The 22,967-nt window shown below is 46.3% G+C and overlaps 1 protein-coding gene across 1 annotated transcript; it reads left to right on the forward strand.

Moving 5' to 3' along the window:
* Positions 1–1,082: 1,082 nt before the first annotated feature.
* Positions 1,083–22,765, forward strand: LSG1 (large 60S subunit nuclear export GTPase 1; the record flags this gene model as incomplete). The annotated part of the gene is given in 13 exon segments (XM_075132015.1): positions 1,083–1,209; positions 4,113–4,233; positions 6,446–6,532; positions 7,485–7,571; positions 11,437–11,497; positions 12,077–12,253; positions 13,312–13,722; positions 14,014–14,115; positions 14,891–15,034; positions 15,405–15,528; positions 18,701–18,780; positions 19,433–19,603; positions 22,148–22,765. Coding segments are annotated over 13 exon segments (1,872 nt in total), but the record flags the coding sequence as incomplete, so codon positions are not given.
* Between the last annotated feature and the right edge of the window lie 202 nt (positions 22,766–22,967).

Below are 22,967 nucleotides of genomic sequence, written 5' to 3' on the forward strand. Positions count from 1 at the left end.
CTATACGTATATCTATTTGTGCCCATCCCCCTCCCCCCTCGGGGAACCCCCCCCCCTCCTCCCCGGTGTGCCCATCCCCCCACCCCCCTCGGGGAGCCCCCCCCTCCTCCCCGGTGTGCCCATCCCCCCACCCCCCGCTAGGGAGCCCCCCCCTCCTCCCCGGTGTGCCCATCCCCCCTCCTCCCCCCCGGTGTGCCCATCCCCCTCCCCCCTCGGGGAGCCCCCCCCCTCCTCCCCGGTGTGCCCATCCCCCCCCCTCCTCCCCGGTGTGCCCATCCCCCACCCCCCTCGGGGAGCCCCCCCCTCCTCCCCGGTGTGCCCATCCCCCCCCCCCTCCTCCCCGGTGTGCCCATCCCCCTCCCCCCTCGGGGAGCCCCCCCCTCCTCCCCGGTGTGCCCATCCCCCTCCCCCCGCTAGGAGCCCCCCCTCCTCCCCGGTGTGCCCATCCCCCCCCCTCCTCCCCGGTGTGCCCATCCCCCTCCCCCCTCGGGGAGCTCCCCCCTCCTCCCCGGTGTGCCCATCCCCCTCCCCCGGCTAGGGAGCCCCCCCTCCTCCCCGGTGTGCCCATCCCCCCACCCCCCCTCGGGGAGCCCCCCCTCCTCCCCGGTGTGCCCATCCCCCCACCCCCCCTCGGGGAGCCCCCCCTCCTCCCCGGTGTGCCCATCCCCCCACCCCCCCTCGGGGAGCCCCCCCTCCTCCCCGGTGTGCCCATCCCCCCACCCCCCCTCGGGGAGCCCCCCCCTCCTCCCGGTGTGCCCATCCCCCCACCCCCCTCGGGGAGCCCCCCCCTCCCCGGTGTGCCCATCCCCCACCCCCCCTCGGGGAGCCCCGGTGTGCCCAGACTAGCTCGGAGCGTTGGTCTCTCCTAGTGGGCACCGCAGCAGGTCAGTGCGGTGAACACCGGGAGAATCACCGTGTGGGTCCCGCTGTGCTGTCTGTGTCCTTGGCAAGAACTGCCCCCTGCCAGGCCAATGCCCTGAATCCTCCAGGCCCGTCCTGAACATGCCCTGGGGGCTGTGTTAAATGGCGTCTGACTTGGTGCTGACAGAGCAGCCTCGCAACACACCTGCTTTTCTTTGCAGTTACATACAAGTGAGTTAAATGACGGGTATGACTGGGGCCGCCTCAACCTTCAGTCGGTGACAGAACAAAGCTCGCTTGAGGAATTCCTTGCCACAGCAGAGCTTGCAGGAACCGAATTTGCGGCTGGTAAGTTTTTGACCATGCTAGAGACTCATCCTGATATGATGATTTGAAATGTAAAATATGTTGTTTATTAATAGGCATTAGGCATGTTAAAAGCTGGAGCATGTGGTTTTTGAGACTTTCCCTACGTTTTAGCATAAGCTGCTGTAGGATTACATAAAAACATAAGAACGGCCATACTGGGCCAGACCAAAGGTCCATCCAGCCCAGTATCCTGTCTTCTGACAGTGGCCTGTGCCAGGTGCCCCAGAGGGAATGAACAGAACAGGGAATCCTCAAGTGATCCATCCCCTGTCGCCCGTTCCCAGCTTCTGGCAGACAGAGGCTAGGGACACCATCCCTGCCCATCCTGGCTAATAGCCATTGATGGACCTATTCTCCATGAACTTATCTAGTTCTTTCTTGAACCCTGTTATAGTCTTGGCCTTCACAACATCCTCTGGCAAGGAGTTCCACAGATTGACTGTGCGTTGTGTGAAGAAATACTTCCTTTTGTTTGTTTTAAACCTGTTGCCTGTTAATTTCATTGGGTGACCCCTAGTGGCAGCAGGGAAATAAACTGCTTCAGAGTGAGAGGCTGTGCTCCTTCCCATGGGGGAAACCACCACACCTGAGTGCCTGCTAGGGGAAAGACTGACACCCCCTGGCGAGCAACAGGACAACACCCTGTCCCAGCAAGGAGGCAGCAAAAGGTACCCCCTTGGTTTTGTGTTTTGAGACTGCTTCCTTTTAGTTTGGTGGAGGATCACGCCTTATGCCGACCCTCAGGCCTACCCTAAAAAGACAACCAAAGGAGCACAGAAGGGGGAAGGCAAATCCTGCTCTTAGTGGGGCTGATTTACCCCAGGCCCACCATCTCCAGAGAGGGAAGCACTAAGTCTGGCGAGACCAGGTGGTGTCTTGTCACAGTAGAGAAAGGCAGAACAAGAAGCAGTGGCTGGAAGTTAAAGCCAGACAAATTCAAATTAGAAATAAGATTCAAATTTTAATCAGTGGGGATGATTGCCCATTGGAACAAACTACCAAAGGAAGTGGTGGATTCTCCATCTCTTGATAGGCATCCAGTCTTGATTTGAAGCTTTCTGGAAGATATTCTTTAGCTAAACACAATTTATTTGGGACATTGGGAGTAACTTCATTAAATTCTCTGGCCTTTGCTAGGTTGGATGTCAGACTGGATGATCTAATCACAGAAATGTAGGACTGGACAGGATCTTGATAAGTCATCTAGTCAGTTCCCTGCACTGAAGCAGAACTGGGTAATAACTAGACCATCCATTATAGGGGTTTGTCTACATGTTCTTAAAAATTTCCAGCAATGGAGATTCCATGTCCTCCCTAGGTAATTTGTTCCATTGTATAACTATCCTGATAGGAAGGTTTTTTTTCCTAATGTCTAACCTAAGTCTCCCTTGCTGCAATTTAAGCCCCTTCCTTCTTGTCCTGTGCTTAGTGGTTAAGGAGAACAATTTATTGCTCTCCTCTTTATAACAACATTTTACGTACTTGAAGACTGTTATCCTGTCCCCCTCAGTCGTCTTTTCTCCACACTAAACAAGCTCATTTTTTTTCAATCTTTCTGTTTAGGTCACGTTTTCTAGACCTTTAATCGCTTTTGTTGCTTTCTTCTGGACTTCTTCCAGTTTGTCCCCATCTTTCCCTAAGTGTGGTGCCCAGAGCTGGACACATTTCTCCAGCTGAGGCCTTACTAGCACTGAGTAGAGCGGAAGAATTATTTCTCATGTCTTGCTTGTAACACTCCTGCTAGTACATCCTGAATTTCCTTTTTTTTTTTTTTTTTGCATCAGTATTACACTGTTGACTCATTTAGTGTATGATCTGCTATAACCCCCAGATCCTTTTCTGCACTGCTGCTTGCTTGTCAGTCATTTCCCATTTTGTATGTGTACAATTGATTGTTCCTTCCTAAGTGTAGTACTTTGCATTTGTCCCATTGAATTTCAACCTAGTGGGGGCCTTCTGGCCTCAAAATCTATGAAGAGTAGTCACTGAAAGGTGTTGCCAACTTATATTTCAGGGCTGGTCCACACAGATTTGCTCTGAAATAGCAACACTGGTTTTATAATCCCACCTTTCATTATTTTGGTGCAAGTCTGGGGGTGGGCATGCGTATTTTGAAATATGTGTCCTATTTGATTTTAATATCAGTTGGAAAAAGCTTGAATTAAGCTAAATTAAAATAGGGCACTGTTATTCCATATTAAGCATGCCCACCAACTGACTTATACCAAAACAATGGAAAATGTGAATTTAAACCCAACTTGGCTATTTCAGTGCAAGTTTGTGTGTCGAGGAGGCCTTATGTGGAATGTGTCATGGTATCAGTCCATCTCCTAATGGAACCAGATGCACATCACACAAATACACACAACACATGGAACGTTACTTTGCATTATCTGCAAAGAAGCCAAGGATTGAATGGGAACTAGTCCTTTTGTCCCTCTAGGTGAAGGTACTAGCAGAGGAGTGGGTGGAAAGCTTACAGAGCTGCTTTCTGCTCTATTGTTAGAGGACTTCAGTCTCTAGGTACTATTAATCTAATACCTTTCCCAAACATTGACAATCGTGTTAAAATCTTCCCAAAGTATTCAAACTGTGTTTATTGTAATGGTCAACAACTGATGCAACATCTGTAAACTGAAGCAGCATACACTGTGTTTGCACAAATTCACAGTCACAATTTGCATATAATTATTGGTTTCAAGTGAGACCAGCAACAGTTGAATGGTATGAAGATCAGTGGTTTTCGGTGGAAAGGTTTCCTGCCAGCTTGGCGTGTAATCCCACCACCTTCACATGGGTGTTCTTTTGTTGCAGCCCAGATTCTAACATCTGCACTTGCTGAGTGTGAATGTTAATGGCAGGGATTTTTCCTTTATAAACAGAGAAACTGAATATCAAGTTTGTTCCTGCTGAGGCGAGGACTGGCCTGCTGACAGCAGAAGAGACCAAAAATATCAAGAAACTCCATGAAGAAAACAGACAGTTTTTGTGTATACCAAGAAGGTAAGATCCAGCTCAGGGCAATACTGCAGTGTCTCCTCGGTTGAGACTATTGGCATTTCAAGTGTACGTTTCCTTTTGTGGGGATTTACAGTTCAGCCATTATTATTCGCCACATTTATTCTAACATTTGCACTTGACTGAAATGTTGTCCTGGTGCTTGAATTTTTGATCTGAACGTACCAGTTACATCACAGAAACCTGCCACTGGTGCTGTGAGGGGTCCCGGCACCTCCTGATGGCCACTGGGCAGCAGTGCACTCTCAGTGAAACATACCAGGGTCAGTGTTGGAGTATGGGGGCCCAGCAGCAGAGCAGTTAGTGTGCTTGTTTAAATAAGGTGGGGCACCGGACAACTCAAAATACCATACGCTGCTTTGGGAGTGTCCACACTCGAGCTGGAAGGTGTAACTGGGTTGTTTTCACAGGGTACAGCTGCACTGGAGGTGTAACTGCCAGCTCAGGTGGATATTCCCGTGCTACCTTTGGTTGAGCCAGCGTGCTAAAAAAAACGGGTGGTGGGATGGCCTCACTGCCCGAGTACAATCCCATTGGAAATCCTAGCTCTGGTTTTGGGGCAGCTAGCCATCCCGCCGTGGTGCAGCCAGACTTCAATGCTGGTTTTAGCATGCTAGCTCAACCAAAGAGAGCGTGGGTATGTCTCCCTGAGCTGGACATTACACTTCCAGTGTAGATGTACCTGGTGAAAACAAAGTGGTCCAGCAGCCAGCATGTTTTGCACATACTAGGGTATGCAATGTGCCCTAGTGGGTAGAGCACTGGACTAGGACTTAGGAGACCTGGGTTCTGTTCCCAACTCAGCCACTGGCCTACTGGGTGATCTCAGCCAAGTCACGTCACCACTCTGTGCCTCAGTTTCCCCATTTGTAAAATGGGGATATTGATACTGACCTCCTTTGCAAAGCGCTTTATAATCTACTGATGAAAATGGCTATATAAGAGCTAGGTGATGGTGGTGGTATTTGAAAGTGAGAACATTTCAAACTATTTTTGGTTGGTTGGTTTTTTGTATTTTTGCTGTTCATGACCATGTGAATCTGGGTAAAAGGGGGTTATTCCCTCTTCAGAAAAACTGTTGACTTCAGAGCTACTATATTTATAGAGGAGTGATTTAGATTTCATTCACACAGTATTCTGTTGATGTGATTTCGGTAGGACACGTGTCCTGTTCTGTCGTTTCATTACTACTTCAAATTTAAAAAAAAAGTTCAGCTACCAGGTTGACTTGCAAAACAGCCAAATAAATTCTTGGTTGTGTGTAATACTCTATTTTTGAGCCACTTCATGGTGCTCAAACATGTATGCTATGTACTGAATTGTTAACTAACTGGTTAATTTAGTCTTTTTATTATAGTCGCATGATAAAATAGTTGGGTTTTGTAATTCAAGGGTAATAGCCTTCCACCTGAATGCTCTGGTCTAAGGCCATAGCGTGAAGTCACGAAGCGCATTGTTATGTGTGGAGACAAAAAAAGCTTTAAAAATGATAAATGCAGTTTACTTGAAACACAAATAGGACTATTACAATATGGATAGATTCGTTTCTTGTATTCTTGTTGGTTTAAAATTGACTCTTTAGCTCATCTACAATGCTGCTGTACAAGACCTTCCCAAGAACAGGATCCCTATGCAACAGCTTCAGATTGTAACTCTTCCTTGCATGCGGCATTAGTTCATTGCCTTCAGAAGCTGAACCAGTTGCAGAATTGAGAATCATAGGAATTAACATTTAAGATAATTGAATGGAATATAAGAGTTTTAACACTGAGAAAGATGCAGGTACTGATTATTTTTAAAAGTCAGTTCTTTAAAGAGGACTGTTAGTCTCAGCCACACTATTTGAGATCATCCAGATAGAAGAGACTCTTAAACTCAAAAAGATCTAGCAGGAGAGACGAATCCCACATTCTTAAATATCCTATGCAATACAGTTGAGGAAACTGGCCTTTTGAGTGAGAGATTATAATGGATCATGGAATGCATTTTTCTGTTTAATGCTCTCATCACTTTTTGAAAAGATATTTAAAGAGAACAAAGTAATATGATACCTGTGCATAAGAACAACAACCAATAAAATGCCTCAGAACCATCCAGAGTAAGTGTTCTTTCTGATCTTACTTTTATTGGACAAATATAACCGAGAAAACATTCTAAAACACTGTTATATGTTTCTTTCAATATATGATCATTCTAGACCATCCTGGGATAGGAGAACCAGTGCTGAGAAGTTAAAGCAAGCAGAGAGAGAGAGCTTTCTGGAGTGGAGACGACAGCTTGTTCAGTGAGTGTCCTACTTGGGCTTAACGCAACTAATCAATGACATTAGGGGAGGGATGGGTTTTCTATATCTTTGTTAGCGCTCTAAGGACACAGGGATCATGTCGTTTGCTCCTGGTAAATACAGGAAAAAACCCTTGGTGGACTGTCACCACTGTGATCCTGGTCCATCCTTGTGGCAAGTTTCTGAAAAGTACCCTGGTTATTATGAGGTTAAGAGTTTGGACCATATGTCATAGAATCAAAGCAATGTGGGGCTTAATAGAACCTTGAAAAGTCATTGAGTCTGGCCCTCTGCACTGAAGCAGGAGCAAGTAAACCTGTAAATCACATTTACGTATTGCAGGTTTCTCCTTTTTTCCAAAACAATGGTGGTTAATTTAGAATCCCCTCAGACTCTGCTCTGAGCCAAAGTACAATGTCATACCCATGCCCCTTTAGAGGAGGTGGGATAAGCATGTGTCTCCAGCGAATGCCAATGCCACTTCCAGTTTCTACAGGATAATGCTGCTCAAGAGAAATGTGAGGTACCCACCCCACATGGGAGCCGAGCGCAGCTGGCCCAGAGCATAAGCTGCCAGGAATGGGCCCGAGTGCATTTTTTCCACATGCCAACTAGCTGTGTAGATACTGGGTGGCACGGGGGTAATTTCTTTGATCTGTTCTGATACCCTAGCTCTGAATTTTCCCAATTTGTTTGCTGATGGAGTTGGCTTTTCTTTACTGTGACCAGTTGCCATCACATCATCTGTGTACTAATGGCACTAAGCTTGGTTTTCTTCAGGAGCTGAGATCTATTTACAGACCTCGCAGGAGGGGCACCTTAATGTTTGGGTCCCTGCCTTTTGTAGATTGCTCCGTGAGAGGCGAGTGTGGTGTAATTCCAAGCAGAGTTGGTGCTGTGTTTGCTGTCTAACATGATCTGCATGGGGAGTATCCTCTCCATTTCTCTCTAGGCTAGAGGAAGAACAGAAACTGATTTTGACCCCATTTGAACGGAATTTAGACTTTTGGCGCCAGCTCTGGAGAGTCATTGAAAGAAGGTAACATTTATCAGTTTCTGTGTCGCGGATGATAAAAATCATGACTTAGAGAGAGATTGTTGGCTTTTTTTTGTTTTTAATTTAAATCAGATGTTTTTTGTTCACACATTGCTAGTACTTTACTTTACTCCCACTTCATAGTCTTGAGTGGCTAATGTGGACATTTTGTAACTATGAAGCTTCAGACCTAAAATGCTCATCTATGCTGAAAACCTATCCAGGGCTTCGTTAGCATCCTCACTGTGAGAACAGCACAAACTGAAACATATGATTGATAAGCAGATAGCCCGTGCTGTGTTTGGAACCAGCTCCACCTTCCAATATATTGAACTTCACAAGTCAAGAAAACTGAAATACTCATAGTTTGCAGTCTGAAGTCAGTGACTTGTACTTCTGAGTCACTTAAATGCATTTGAAAACCCCACCCTTAAATGTCTAAATATGGACTTAGTAATATAACTTTAGGTTCCTATTTTTTAATATTTTGTTCTGTGTGTATTTAAAAATTAACAAAGTGATTGTGAACATACTGAAGGACTAAGTAACTTTTCATTATGAACACTTCATTAATTTTGTTTTGAAGTGACAAACACTTTATGCCACTAAAAGCTATTTAAGCCCCTCCCCTCCTCCCCCCCCCCAATTCTAGGCCCTGATGCTGCAGACACGTGTGCATGTGCTTCACTTGCAGCACAAGTAATCCCACTGACATCAGCAACACCTGCAGCCCTCTTTTGTGGATTCCCTGGTGGACTTGCCTTCTAGGCTGTCCATTCAAAATCTTGTATCCGCTTTAGCCATCACCGCTACCCCACCCACATAGTCATTCCATGGCACTGGAGTGGTAGAGAAATTGTGTGTCCTGGAATAGTGGAGCATTTGAAAGCCAAGGCGATGTGGAGAGTGGGCTCCTGGTCTAGGGCCTCTTGCCATTCAGAAGATGATTATTGGGGGCATTAACAACAACCTGGCATACCACAGAAATCTTTCTGTTTGCTCTGCTTAGCTGAAACAGAAAAGCAAAGCCATCTGCCAGTTTAATCTAGTTTAGGCATTTAATTTCATTAGTAATTAACTTTCAGATTGTATCTCTACTGATTTTTCTGAAATTGAAAAATACTTCAGCAGCAAGGTCACAGTGATCTGCCCGTTTCATAAAGAGCCTCTTTGTTACTGTCTCAATGTCACAGGGGGGCTTTGGTTGGTGAGCACCCATGCTGTCAGAAACATCCTCCTTTGTATGCGCCCTTATGTCTGGTATCCAGACACCTTATACGTGCTTAGACAGTGGTGCTGGTCTGCACCGATCTGTGTGTTCTCCCTGGAGCTCATGTTTGTGGTCTAATCATAGAACTTGAAAATGGAAGAGACCTATTACACCAGTGGCTCTCAAACTTTTTTACTGGTGACCCCTTTCACATAGCAAGTCTCTGAGTGCAACCCCCCCGCCCCCCCCATAAATTAAAAACACTTTTTTAGATATTTAACACCATTATAAATGCTGGAGGCAAAGCGGGGTTTGGGGTGGAGGTTGACAGCTCGCGACCCCCTGAGGGGTCCCAACCCCCAGTTTGAGAACCTCTGTATTACACCATACAGTCCATCTCCCTGGCAATATAGGCTTGCTCACTACTGGGCATTTTCTATAAGTGTTTGGTTCTGTCTAGTTCCAAAAGTCTCAGGCAATTGGACATCTACCATTTCCTTCTCCTTACTATACACGGTCCTAATACATTGCTATCAGGATGATAGTCAGCTTTTATTATTTCTATCCCATCTGACGCATGATATGATTCCTCGTGTCTGGCTTTCACTCCCTTCAGACATAGCTGGTAATAGTTAGTTTTTCTCTGTGTGATGTTTAATGGACTCTCACTACATCATTTTGTAACTATGTCTCTAGTCATAAAATTCCCCACCAAGCAGTCTAATCTCAATGCCGAAACACATGTACGGGCTCTCCCTCCATCTCTGAGGTGATCCTGTTGTCACATATCTGGTCAGGCTCCCTCTTCTGCTGGCTCACCAGAGTGCTGTGATGGGCTCCAGATACCAAATCCTCTGTGTGCTTTAAGCTTCCCTCGGTCTCAGCAGGCTGAAGCACCGGTTGCTCTCTTGCCTCTGGCACGTTTCCTGGGCACTAATGGTTTGGGAGTCAGGTAGATAATCAGCTGAACATGAGCTCCCAGTGCGATGCTGTGGCCAAAAGAGCTCATGTGATCCTGGGATGCATCAACAGGGGAACCTTGAGTAGAAATGGAGAAGTTATTTTATCTCTATATTTGGCACTGGTGCGACTGTTGCTGGAATTCTGTGTCCAATTCTGGTGACCACAATTCAAGAAGAATGTTAATAAATTGGAGGTGGTTCAGAGAAGAACTATGAGAACAATTAAAAGGATTAGAAAACATACCTCATAGTGATAGTCTCTAAGAGCTCAATCTATGTAGTCTAACAAAGAGAAGGTGAAGTGGTGACTTGATTACAGTGTATAGGTATCTATACAGGGAACAAATATTTAATAATGGGCTCTTCAGTCTAGCAGAGAAAGGTACAATGTGATCCAGTGGCTGGACTTTGAAGCTAGACAAATTCAGACTATAAATAAGGTGTACATTTTTAACAGTGAAGGTAATTAACCACTGGAATGATTTACCGAGGGTCGTGCTGGATTCTTCATCACTGACCATTTTAAAATCAGGATTGGATGTTTTTCGAAAAGATCTGCTCTAGGAATTGTTTTGGAGAAGTTTTCTGCCCTGTGCTATACAGGAGCTCAGAGTAGATGAGCACAATGGTCCCTTCTGGCCTTGGAATATAGGAATTCCAGGATTCAGCAGTTTCATAGTAACAACTTCTTCATATCAACCAGAATTCATAAATTGCAGAGGCAGATCCCCCATATCATCACACTAGCAACCAATATTTGGAATTATCTGCTCCTAGAAGTTTTAGTTGAATCTACACTATTGGGTATCAAGTGGGGGGAGGAGAGGTGGACAGAGAATTGGACACCAGTGGTATCTCTGACATAAATGATATTCACATTGAACAGTGATGAGTGTGACTCATATTCATTGTGGTAAACTGCTCGATTTGGGAAGGAGTTTTTCCCAAGGGCACACTGGCAAGGACTGTGTGTGTGAAGGAACTGTTTCAGTTGGAGTTCTGAGCAGGTTTGACTCTTGGGATCAGATGAGCTTATCCTGCATGATTTATCTCCTGGGGCTTTCCCTTCTCCTCATGCACTGCTTGGCAGTCATCGAGCTTTTTCCAGAGAACAGGCAGCAGTCTGTGCTAGCAGACCTGCAGTCTAAGGGGAATTTTTAGGATATGGGCAAGAATTACATTAATGAGAGTCCCAGCTAAATCACGCTATGTCCCTCTGGAAGTGACACCATATATCTTTCTCCAGTAACACCTCATGCAGTTTCTCTACAGAATACAAAGCTGATCCCAAACACTGTCCCTGGATGTCTAGATGTGTTGAAAATTCTCCTCACTTCCCTTTCCCCAGCAATTATATTGCAGTTAGAGGGTGTCAGCTGTGTGAAACGCACTTCAATTTGGTACAAATTAGGGAGGGTGACTTTTTGGGACATTATAAATTGGCTGTAAGGGAAAGTCTGGTATTTGACTGGAATATTCCCCAGCCAAATACCAGACTTTCCCTTACAGCCAATGAGTCGTCCTGTCATGGGCCAGTTAAGTGAGAGTGTTTAGTGGAACTAGTAAACACGATTGACAGGTGAAATTCCATCTCTTAAATTTCCCTGAAAAGAAATAATAACAATCATGTGCTGTGCTCCATGGTTTCCTTTGTAATAATGCAGCAAAAGGTGCTTATTGGCCTTTTATTTTGCAGTGACATTGTGGTTCAGATAGTAGATGCCAGAAATCCTCTCCTGTTTAGATGCCAAGATCTGGTAAGTTAAGTGAAGCAAATGTCCTTCTAAACTACTGTCCTTGTCTCAGTGCTCACTTTGACTGTATATAATTTTATATACAGTATAATCATATAATCAAAAGCAGTGCAAAATCAAAAAAACAGTGGATTACTGTTATCCTAAACATTTAAAAGAAATATTGGAAATTACAGAAACAGCAGCCATTTAATGAAGCCTCTGAAATAAAATGTCCTGCAGTAACAAAATGGCAAACTTGATAAATACTGAGTCAGCTTTGGGACTCAGTACTCCAAGATCTGGAGCCTTTCTGTTCCACACCTGCATGAGAATCTAGGGTATATTGTGTATGTAAATGCCAGCTGTGTCTGGCCCTTTGTGCTGCAAATGTCCACTTTGTGCAAGCAGTCCCAGTAAATGCATTTGCAAATCAGACATGCAGCTGTGTGCGGAACCCTTTGTAAATCAGGCCCTAATGGTAGAATTGTTGGTGAGCCTACCGAAGGGTACACTGAAGCAGGCCTAATTTTACTTTACTTTGATGTTGGACTGCAGCAGTTTCCAAATCAGAATACTGTCTAATCCTTTTGTGCTCTCCAGGAATGTTACGTGAAGGAAATGAGCAGCGACAAAGAGAACATCATTCTGCTAAACAAGGCAGATTTGCTGAGCAAAGAGCAGCGCGGGGCTTGGGCGCAGTTCTTTGAGAGAGAAGGTGTTAAAGTTGTGTTCTGGTCAGCCTTGGCAGAAGGCATGCGGCTGAGTGCTAAACTTAAGGTAGCTTAAGTCACTTGTTGACGTGTGGTTGTATGTGTGTCTGGTGAATTGTGAAGACTGAGATGTATGTTTTTCTTGCAGTCATGCTTGCAGTAGTGTAACTGAACTCCAGAGAAAGAGGGGAAATACCCTCTTCCTTAGGGAAGGGTGACTGCTATGCTTCAAGGGTAACTGCTATGCTTCACTCTAGAGCAGGGGTTCCCAAACTGTGGAACACGAGACATCTCGGGGGGAATGCGGGAGAAATTGGGTAATGGTGGCTTTTATTTATGAATTATTTTATTTATTGCATTTTCATAGTAGGCTACTCAGATGAAGCTTTAAAACTCTGTGGGAATTTGTTATATAAAAATACGGTAGTTAATTTACTTCAAGATGTACAATGAGAGCCCAGATGCACAGAGATGCTGATGTACAGAGTCCTCATCTCCAATCACCGTACAGTGCGGGTTCAGTTGCCCAGCAACTGTTCAGTCTAACTCAGCTCAGAACTTAGGGGTTTTTGGTTGTATGTCGCACTATACGTATGTCTGTACGTAACAGTGCAATATGGATAGATGGCTCAAGAAGGGTAGCTTTAAGAACACCCCACGTATCCGTGATGAGAAGGGGGGGTACGTGGGCAGCTGGTAGGTCTGGAAGGGGGTATGCAATAAGACAAGTTTGGGAAGATCTGCACCGTTACCAAATAGATTTCAGTGGCAGATAGAGACATGCACTGAAAGCTGTTGTGAAATGGCAGACTATCCCCTTCAGTTCACATAGCGCAGCTGTTGCAGTCCTCTTTCAAGACACATGAAATAAGTACTGAGCAAAGATGTGAAGCCACTAGAGGAAGACATCTACTGACCTCCAAACCCTCAGACCGCTGCTGACACAGGAGTGTTGCATGGGTTATTGGCAGTCTGCAGTAATCCTGTAAAATAGATAAGGGGGGTTTGAATTAAATCTGTCTGAATAGATTTATACAGTACAATAATTATTTCCCCACAGCACTGCTGCTGGTTACGTTCCGCCCTCTCTCTATTCCATCCATGAAACTCTCATTCTTTACCCAGGGACTAGAACCTGAGGAGGCAAGTGACTCTGAAGATGGCAGGTCCAGTGAGGAGGAGCACAGTGCCCTGCAGAGCAGTGCAGAAAGCGCACTCAGGGGTAACGCTCTGCATCTTGAAAGCAGAGTCCTGGGCAGTGATGCCGACGACAGTGATGAATATGAGGACTGTGAAGAGGAGGAGGATGCCTGGCAGACCTGTTCTGAAGATGATGGTGAGGAAGAAGTAAATTCCAATAACCCAAGCTGTATGGAAAGCAGGACTGACAGGGCTTTCGGGCAAAGCCCAGGGCCACTGCAGAGCAGGCACATCAGTAACTTCAGCCACCTGGCACAGAAAAACGAACTGCTGGAGATATTCAGAACGATACATACTGGGAAGAAGGTGAAGGAGGGAGAGGTCACGGTAGGGCTGGTAAGTTGGAGCTTGTACTTAAAATAGACTAACGTGGTCCAAGAGCCTTGCAGTGTGAAACGTACGCTTGTCCAGAAGGCCCGCTTCCCATGAGGACAAAATCCTGGCAAGTGAAATCAGTAAGGATTCAAAGTGTGGATTAATTTTAAGCACTGCAGCCTTGCAGCTTTCTACAGTACAGCTTTCAAATGGTGCTTAGATTGACGGTTAGTCCCTGTGCCAAACCTATTAGTAGCTTAATAATGCCTTGCCTGGTATGACTGTCTTATCAATCCACTTTCTGCCTTCCAGGTGGGTTACCCTAATGTTGGTAAGAGCTCAACAATCAACACGATCCTTGGAAACAAGAAAGTGTCCGTGTCTGCCACGCCAGGTCACACAAAGCACTTTCAGGTATCATTGGGGTGCTGGCATTTCAGTCACCTCCAGCTGAAGGAAACTTGATTGCAAGGTGGCTTTCCCCCCATGGCAGAAGCTGGGAGTTCTCAAATCTCTGATCTGGATGCCATGTATTATTTTGACTGTGCCAGTGCGGTTTAGGAATGTCTGATCATGCTCGCTGGCAGGGGTTCTCAAGGGTTTTCATCGTGTTGGCTACAGCTTGGAGAGAGTAACACATGAGAGCTTCTGTTCTGATGGAAATATTTTCCATATTCCATTGTAAATGTGGTACTTGGCCATCCTCTGTCCATCAGCACATGGCAAGAAGGAGTCCTCAGGCAGAAGTAGGTACTACTTTAGATTCCTAGAGGTCAGGAAGCACCTTCCGTAGCATAAAGAGCAGGAAGAGTATCGTCCTTGACTGTTCTGCTTTGCCCCAACTTGGGGATGATAGAATCTTTTCAGACTGCAAGGAAAAGCCTTCAGAGCTGTCACACTTCTTTGTCCCTGGGAGACACTGGTACAAAACTGGGTTCTTGTGACTTTCTGTTCTTCCTTTAGCTGCCACCTTCATGCTGAGCAAAGTGTAGGCTCCGGCTGGCCATCTCCATGCCACACTGTAGTGTTGTGGAGTTTCTGCTTGGTGAATCTTCCCCTGCACTAACGTTTTTTTTCTCTCACCCCACCCACACCCAACTTTACTGTGATTTTTCTGCCTCTCGTTCCCTTTCCTCGCTTGGAACATACATCGGATGCTCGGTGACCTCTGCTTTTCTTTTCCTTGTAGACTCTGTATGTGGAGCCTGGCCTGTGTCTCTGCGATTGTCCCGGTCTGGTGATGCCATCCTTCGTCTCTACAAAGGCAGAGATGATCTGCTGTGGAATTTTGCCTATAGACCAGATGAGGGACCATGTTCCGCCTATCTCTCTAATATCCTTTGCTTGGGGTTTGGAAATGTTTGGCATGTGGTAACACTTAGATGTGAAATATACTGTATGCTAGCTGAGACTAAGGCTGTCTGGCCATATTTATTGAAGTCAGTGGAATTGCCCGAGGGATGAAATAGACCTCTGTTTCTGTCGTCTTCTGCTTTTGTTCTTTTGAGTTGTGTTATTTTAAGATAATCCTCATTGTGTAGGCTCATGTGTTTTTCCTTTTTCAACCTATATAATCAAATCTCAAAGTCATTCTTTACTCTTAAAAGCAAAGTAGTCTTCCTGAGTAACCTACAATACCTTTTGCCTGTGCAACTAGTGCATGCAGAACAGAACTCAGCCTGTGGCTTCCTTCACTAGCTCACATTTGCCAGCATATCCCACGACATGTTTTAGAAGCAACCTATGGAATAAATATCATAAGACCCAGAGAAGATGAGGAGCCAGATCGCCAACCAACATCTGAAGAGCTGCTAACAGCATATGGATGTGAGTGATGATACCCTAACACCCACCCCCGCAATACACTTAGCCACTGAAGCATAGGGTTAAATTCAGTTTCACACTTGGGTGTCTCAGGTACTAAAACCTTCCTTCTTGGACTATGAGGCCTTTGCTGGAGGCCATGTGTAGATGGCTAATCCTCTGTATGTGTTATACTCCAGGGCGAATTCTGTGCTAAAAAATTATGTGCCCAGTATTTTAAAATTCTGCAAAGTTTTGCATATTTTATTTGTCAAAATAACAATATACTCAAAATACCTGTTAGCAAGTATGTCTGTAACAATACAGACAACAAAAAAATTCCCCTAGGAGTAGAGTTAAAGAAACCCCTACGACAACCCAGTTCCTGTTTCTCTGTTATGCTTTCGTTGGGCACCTCAGTCTGGGTGTGTCACACATGCCAGCTGGGCTCATTTTGGGGGAGAACTCTGCCCCTCTGGTCTCAGACACCCGCACCCTCTTACTCCCCAGAGCCCAGCTGCAGGATCCCCCCCACCCCCGCCGGCCCAAACACTCCCTCCCTCCCCGCCAGATCCCTGGGATCCAGAGGGAGAAACAGCCTGATGCTGTGTCCTGGACTTGTACAGAATTTCCTGCACTGAGAACCATAGCTGCCCGGAACCTCTCAGCACCCCTTTCCCCCGGCAGCGTCCTGTATTTGTGAGCTGAAGAGCTGAGCTCTGCTGGGCCAGCAGCCCCTACAGGCAGCCGGCAGTTTGGCAGCACAAATTCTGCATTGGGCAGTGGTGCAGAATTCCCCCAGGAGTATATCGTTATGCTTTGCAAATTTGCTTCTTGCAGATGAAATAACCCTAATCAGAAAGCATTTACATAAAACATACATATCTGAATGGTACCTGGCAATGATCTTGAACATGGAAGTTGGTTTGTGATACTCATCTTGTTCGGTGCCGGATGCCAACACTCCCGAATCAGTCAGCAGAGTCAATCTGAGCTAAATGCAACAGGTATTTAGCTCCCTCTTCTGAGGACTGAGTGTACTCTCTGGTGTGTTTAATCTTAGAATCATAGAATATCAGGGTTGGAAGGGACCTCAGGAGGTCATCTAGTCCAACCCCCTGCTCAAAGCAGGACCAATCCCCAATTAAATCATCCCAGCCAGGGCTTTGTCAAGCCTGACCTTAAAAACTTCAAAGGAAGGAGATTCTACCACCTCACTAGGTAACACATTCCAATGTTTCACCACCCTCCTAATGAAAAAGTTTTTCCTAATATCCAACCTAAACCTCCCCCACTGCAACTTGAGACCATTACTCCTTGTCCTGTCATCTTCTACCACTGAGAATAGTCTAGAACCATCCTCTCTGGAACCACCTCTCAGGTAGTTGAAAGCAGCTATCAAATCCCCCCTCATTCTTCTCTTCTGCAGACTAAACAATCCCAGTTCTCTCAGCCTCTCCTCATAACTCACGTGTTCCAGACCCCTAATCATTTTTGTTGCCCTTCGCTGACTCTCTCCAATTTTTCCACATCCTTCTTGTAGTGTGGGGCCCAAAACTGGACACAGTACTCCAGATGAGGCCTCACCAATGTCGAATAGAAGGGAACGATCATGTCCCTCGATCTGCTGGCTATTCCCCTACTTATACATCCCAAAATGCCATTGGCCTTCTTGGCAACAAGGGCACACTGCTGACTCATATCCAGCTTTTCGTCCACTGTCACCCCTAGGTGCTTTTCCGCAGAACTGCCGCCTAGCCATTTGGTCCCTGGTCTGTAGTGGTGCAGGGGATTCTTCCGTCCTAAGTGCAGGATTCTGCACTTGTCCTTGTTGAACCTCATCAGATTTCTTTTGGCCCAATCTTCCAATTTGTCTAGGTCCCTCTGTATCCTATCCCTACCTGCCACCGTATCTACCACTCCTCCTAGTTTAGTATCATCCGCAAATTTGCTGAGAGTGCAATCCACACCATCCTCCAGATCATTTATGAAGATATTGAACAAAACCGGCCCCAGGACCGACCCTTGGGGCACTCCACTTGACACCGGCTGCCAACTAGACATGGAGCCATTGATCACTACCAGTTGCGCCCGACAATCTAGCCAACTTTCTACCCACCTTATAGTGCATTCATCCAGCCCGTACTTCTTTAACTTGCTGACAAGAATACTGTGGGAGACCGTGTCAAAAGCTTTGCTAAAGTCAAGAAACAATACATCCACTGCTTTCCCTTCATCCACAGAACCAGTAATCTCATCATAGAAGGCGATTAGATTAGTCAGGCATGACTTTCCCTTGGTGAATCCATGCTGACTGTTCCTGATCACTTTCCTCTCATGTAAGTGCTTCAGGATTGATTGATTCCTTGAGGACCTGCTCCATGATTTTTCCGGGGACTGAAGTGAGGCTGACTTGTCTTTAGTTCCCAGGATCCTCCTTCTTCCCTTTTTAAAGATGGGTGCTACATTAGCCTTTTTCCAGTCATCCGGGACTTCCCCCGTTCGCCATGAGTTTTCAAAGATAATGGCCAATGGCTCTGCAATCACAGCCACCAACTCCTTTAGCACTCTCAGATGCAGCGCATCCGGCCCCATAGACTTGTGCACGTCCAGCTTTTCTAAATGGTCCCTCATCACCTCTTTCTCCACAGAGGGCTGGTCACCTCCTCCCCATGCTGTGTTGCCCAGCGCAGCAGTCTGGGAGCTGACCTTGTTCTTGAAGACAGAGGCAAAAAAAGCATTGAGTACATTAGCTTTTTCCACATCCTCTGTCACTAGGTTGCCTCCCTCATTCAGTAAGGGGCCCACACTTTCCTTGGCTTTCTTCTTGTTGCCAACATACCTGAAGAAACCCTTCTTGTTACTCTTAACATCTCTTCTCTAGCCTAACAGTGATTGTGTTTTGGGGGGTTGTCAAATCTCTTCATTCCCTTCTGACTAGAATGCTTCTAGATGCCCCTTGCAGTCAACAGCGTTCCCCATACCTGGTGACAGCTTTCATCTCCCATCCCCCGCTCTTCCCAACAAGCCGAGCATTAGACTGGGATTTGGAGAGGGCATGGGCTTTTTCTCAAAAGAAAGGACTGCACTAGCAACAGCAGTACCTATTGCATAGCTGTGGGAGTCTCTCTTCCCTTGATAGAGAGTCTGCTATAACGTGCCTCTGAATCTTAACCTTCTGCTGCCTTTCTCCCAGATATGAGAGGATTTATGACAGCTCATGGGCAGCCAGACCAGCCAAGATCAGCGCGATATGTGTTGAAAGATTACGTCAGTGTAAGTTCTCACTACCACTGTTATCTATTCTGCTCAAGCAGCTCTGCCTTTGGGGGATGAAGGAGTGCGATACGCTGAAGTGTTTCTTTAGCCAAAAATCTATAATCTGGGGTTTTAATCAAAAAGAGACTAAAACGAATGGGCTCTCTCTGCTGATGACCGTTAGAAAGGTGGTTTTGTGTGTGATGGCAGAAAGAGACATGCTAGACAGCTCATGCATGCTAGAGAGGAAGGAGTATCTATAAAATGTACAGCACATAGTTAGAAAGAGAACTCATTTTGGTTAGTGGGCCATGCACTGGCCTTATTATGACCGCAGTGCCCATAACTGTTACAATAATAATCCTTTGCACTTCCATAGTCCCTCTCATTGGATGAGCCTTATTAGACCTCATGGCACCATTGGGAGGTCTGTATTGTACCCATTTGGCAGCCAGGCAAAATGAAACATTGTGCATAAGGGACTTGCCAAGAGTTAGAGCGAGTCCGTGGAATAGAGCCCAGGAGTCCTGACATTCGGTCTGCAGCTCCTAGCCACTAGACATAGTTTTGCTCTCTGAACTTGTGGAGTCCACCCTTGCCCTTTCAGGGTCTGGCTGTGAGATTCTTGCCACGAGGATGAAAGCCATTGATTGACTGATTAATTTTACAGGGTAAGCTGTTGTATTGCCATCCTCCTCCTGGCATTGACCCAAACGACTTCCAACACCAGCACGAAAGATATACACAGCACAGAGCTGTGCACGGCAATGCAGAAAAGTCCGAAAGGAATCAGAACGCAAAACAAATTGAAAATGTGGTGGACAAAACATTTTTCCACCAGGTAAGTTCTGGAGTAGTTGCCTTAGAGACATCTATGCTAGTACCAATTTGTCAGCATCTTCAGAGTGTAACCAAAAAAAGTAACCATGGAGGATGTTAAACAGCAGCTCCTAAAGTTAGACATTTACGAATCAGCAGGTTTGGGTAACTAGCATCCAAGAATTTTAAAAGCCTTGCCAAAGGAGCACTTTGGGCTGTTAATGTTGACTTTTAATATCTTGGACCTCTGGAAGTTCTTCTTTAAGTGGATTCCCTAAGGGCGCTCCACTGTAGATGCAGTAGCACCCTGCGCCGGGGATCAGAGATCGGTAGCTGTGCCTGTTGGGGTGCACATACACTCTTCCCCATCTCGTGCCGTGAGCGGCGTCTGTATAGCACTGTATAGTCCAACTGCCCTCAACAGCGGCTGTTGGTCTGGTGTGGAATCCTCAGCAGAGCCCTTCAGACATCCATAGCCTTAGTAGCAGAAGTGGTTCCATTATAACGTTCTATATCTTAGCCGTTTCCTTGAATTTTTTTTCTTTCCCCGATTTAAAAAATAAAAAAAAAATCTGTTGCTCTTTCCTCCCCGTTATTCTTTAGCCTAGCGTAGGTTTCTTTTTCTATGCCCTTCCCAATTGGGAAGCTCTCCCTTCTCGGGGTTTTGCCCAGATCCCCTGGGTTCAAGAGGTGCCTCTCTTGTCGTGAGACCATTCCTGTCAGTGACGGTCACTTCCAGTACATATGCTGTCTCAGGGAGGGACATGTCTCTCAGAAGTACTCACTGTCTCAAATGAAAGGCTCGGTCCAGAAAGGACCGGGAACTGAGGCCAAACCTTTCACTAATGGAGAGCTCTCATTGAGGCCAGTCTGAGGCTGGTCATAACCTCTCCTACGCGGCGGTCACCATCGGCAGACGATCATCAGCTGACCCTCATTCGCCACGCACCACCAAGAGAAAATCAACTCTCTCCCGCCCAGATGAAAAGAAGCAGGCCACTGGCTCACCCTTTAAGGAGCCGCCTCAGAGAAAGGCATCCCCTGTCAGGTCAGTAGCCTCAGCGTCTTCAGGGGTGAGACTTAGCTCCCGCGATCATCCGGGCACCTCTGGTACTGGTGTTGAGGAGAGATCCAAGGACCCTAAATGGGCAGGACCACAGACAGAAACCCTGTCCTTCAGCACTGAGAAGGACTCTACAAGAATTTCAAAATCGGTACCACTTGCCTCAGCCAAAACAACTTTGAATGCTTCTGCACCGAGCAAGCCCTCGATACTGACATGACCCTTGGCTCCATCTACACTGGCTGCTCAAGAGAATGCACTCCACCCTTAGCACCGACAATGTCCCCATCTCTACACACCCACGGGTGCCAATGATGCTGCTCCTGGTACCACAGGAGTTTAGATAGCCAAAGGACCTGATAGTGTCTGACATCCCAGAGTTGTCACTTCTCCGTAGCCAGCTGTCTGCACTTCATGCCTCTTCCCCGGAGACACAGCACCACTCTCCTTCACCACCCTTCTCTAGAGAGGAAGAGAAGGAGGAAGACGAGGAGTATTCCATTGCCTCACACAGTCCTCCATCATATCAGGCCCAACCGCACAGAGAATCATCTTCTTGTCCGTGATACCTGGAGACCAGAAGTGAACCAGGTCTCTGGTATGGGCTCCCCAAGGATGCAAACCCATAACAATTCCCCATATTAGCCCTTTTGGGACCCAGGGGCTGCATATAGAGTGTACTTCACAAACTACCTGCAGAGCAGAGACAGACACAAATGAGATCTCCATCTTCATCAGTCTCTAGACTGCCTGAGACAGAACAAGAAGTGCTAGAGGAACAAGAGGAAGAGGTTACACCACCAACTCACTTCTCATCTTTCCCCCAGGAACTGTCCCACAGGTTGTGGACTCTCTCAGGGTCCCTCTGGAGGAAGTCAGAGCAACAGCACAGGCTGCTTGACATCTTGCAAGCTCTACATTGGCAAATATAGCATTTCTGATCAACGGAATGATCTGGCAGACCCCGGAGTCCATAGCACCCACCTGCAAGCAAGCGGACAAAAAATACTGTGTCCCCGCTAAAGAAATGGAATTTCTTTTTTTCCCACCCCATTCCAAAACTCCCTTGTTGTCAATGCAGTACAGGAGACGTTCACAGTTAGGCCCAAACTGAGATGCCCATGTGCTGGGTATTTCACAGGTGGGCAGAAGCACGAACGAATCCCAGCAGAGTGGCCGCAGTGTTGCTCTGCAAAGGCCATTACAGCCCAATGACAACTGAAGTAGACCACTGCAATCCCAATGTGCCCCTAGGCAGCAGTCTGACCTATGGCCCTCTGGGGCTCTGCCTCTTACACTGCTAGGCAGGAATCCCTGGCAGACTTTGGCTCTGCTGTGCTGCACGACACCACTCCCACTTTGCCAGAGGAACCTCTGCAGCTCTGGATGTGCCTCCTAGCATGTGGATTGGCTTATGCCTGATGTTAAAATTAATATGTTGTAATTTAATCTACAGTTAAATGCCTCAGTGCTTACACGTTTGCAAATATTTATTGTTTTTAGGAGAATGTCCGTGCTCTGACGAAAGGTGTTCAGACTGTGATGGGATATAAACCTGGCTGTGGGCCTGTGCCTTTGGCTGCATCCAGCTCCGAGAACGTCAGAGGAAAGCCCTGGAAAAAACATGGGAATAAAAACAAAAAGGAGAAGGTTCGCAGAATCACCAAGCACCTAGATGCATAGCTGAGGCATTAGCCAAATGTGCTTGCTGCCAGGCTGGAGACCTCAATATGTCCTACATATTATGCGCGCACACTGAAGCAGAAAGGATAAACCAGCATCAGTGTTTCACACTGAAAATCTGACTGTGTGACAAACTGCCTGGGGCAGGTGTGTGAGGTCAGACTCTGCCACACGGTGTTTCTTCCTTCGGAGAAAGAAACAAAGCTCCCTGCTAACCATCAAAGAACTTGCCATTGGTCTCTCCTGGAAGCAGGTCAGTTTAGGCTTTTAACTGCTCCTGAAAAGTCGGCCCTTTTGCCGAGAGTGGTTGGAGTCATTTTACGAGTATGTTTAGCTTCCAAACCTATTTTATAGCTCTGGAGGGTTAAACAAAAACCTGTACAACTGACTAAGAAGTTAAATAATTGAATCTTATTGGATAAAGTTTGTTACATTTGAGACACTTTCACCTGTTTCCTTTTTTTAATCTGTTCTGGTGAATTCTGGCAGAACATAAATTAATGTTCAACAAGTTAGTCGTGAATTTTTTTTGATACTTAGTTCTGGCAACAGGCATGGTGTATCTGTATTGAAGCCACTGCCTTCTCGCTGCTTGGCCAGTGCAACATTCAGTAGAGTTTGTCTCTGGAAACTTTTCTGT

The sequence above is a fragment of the Caretta caretta genome, chromosome 9, assembly GCF_965140235.1.
Source record: "Caretta caretta isolate rCarCar2 chromosome 9, rCarCar1.hap1, whole genome shotgun sequence".
NCBI lineage: Eukaryota > Metazoa > Chordata > Testudines > Cheloniidae > Caretta > Caretta caretta.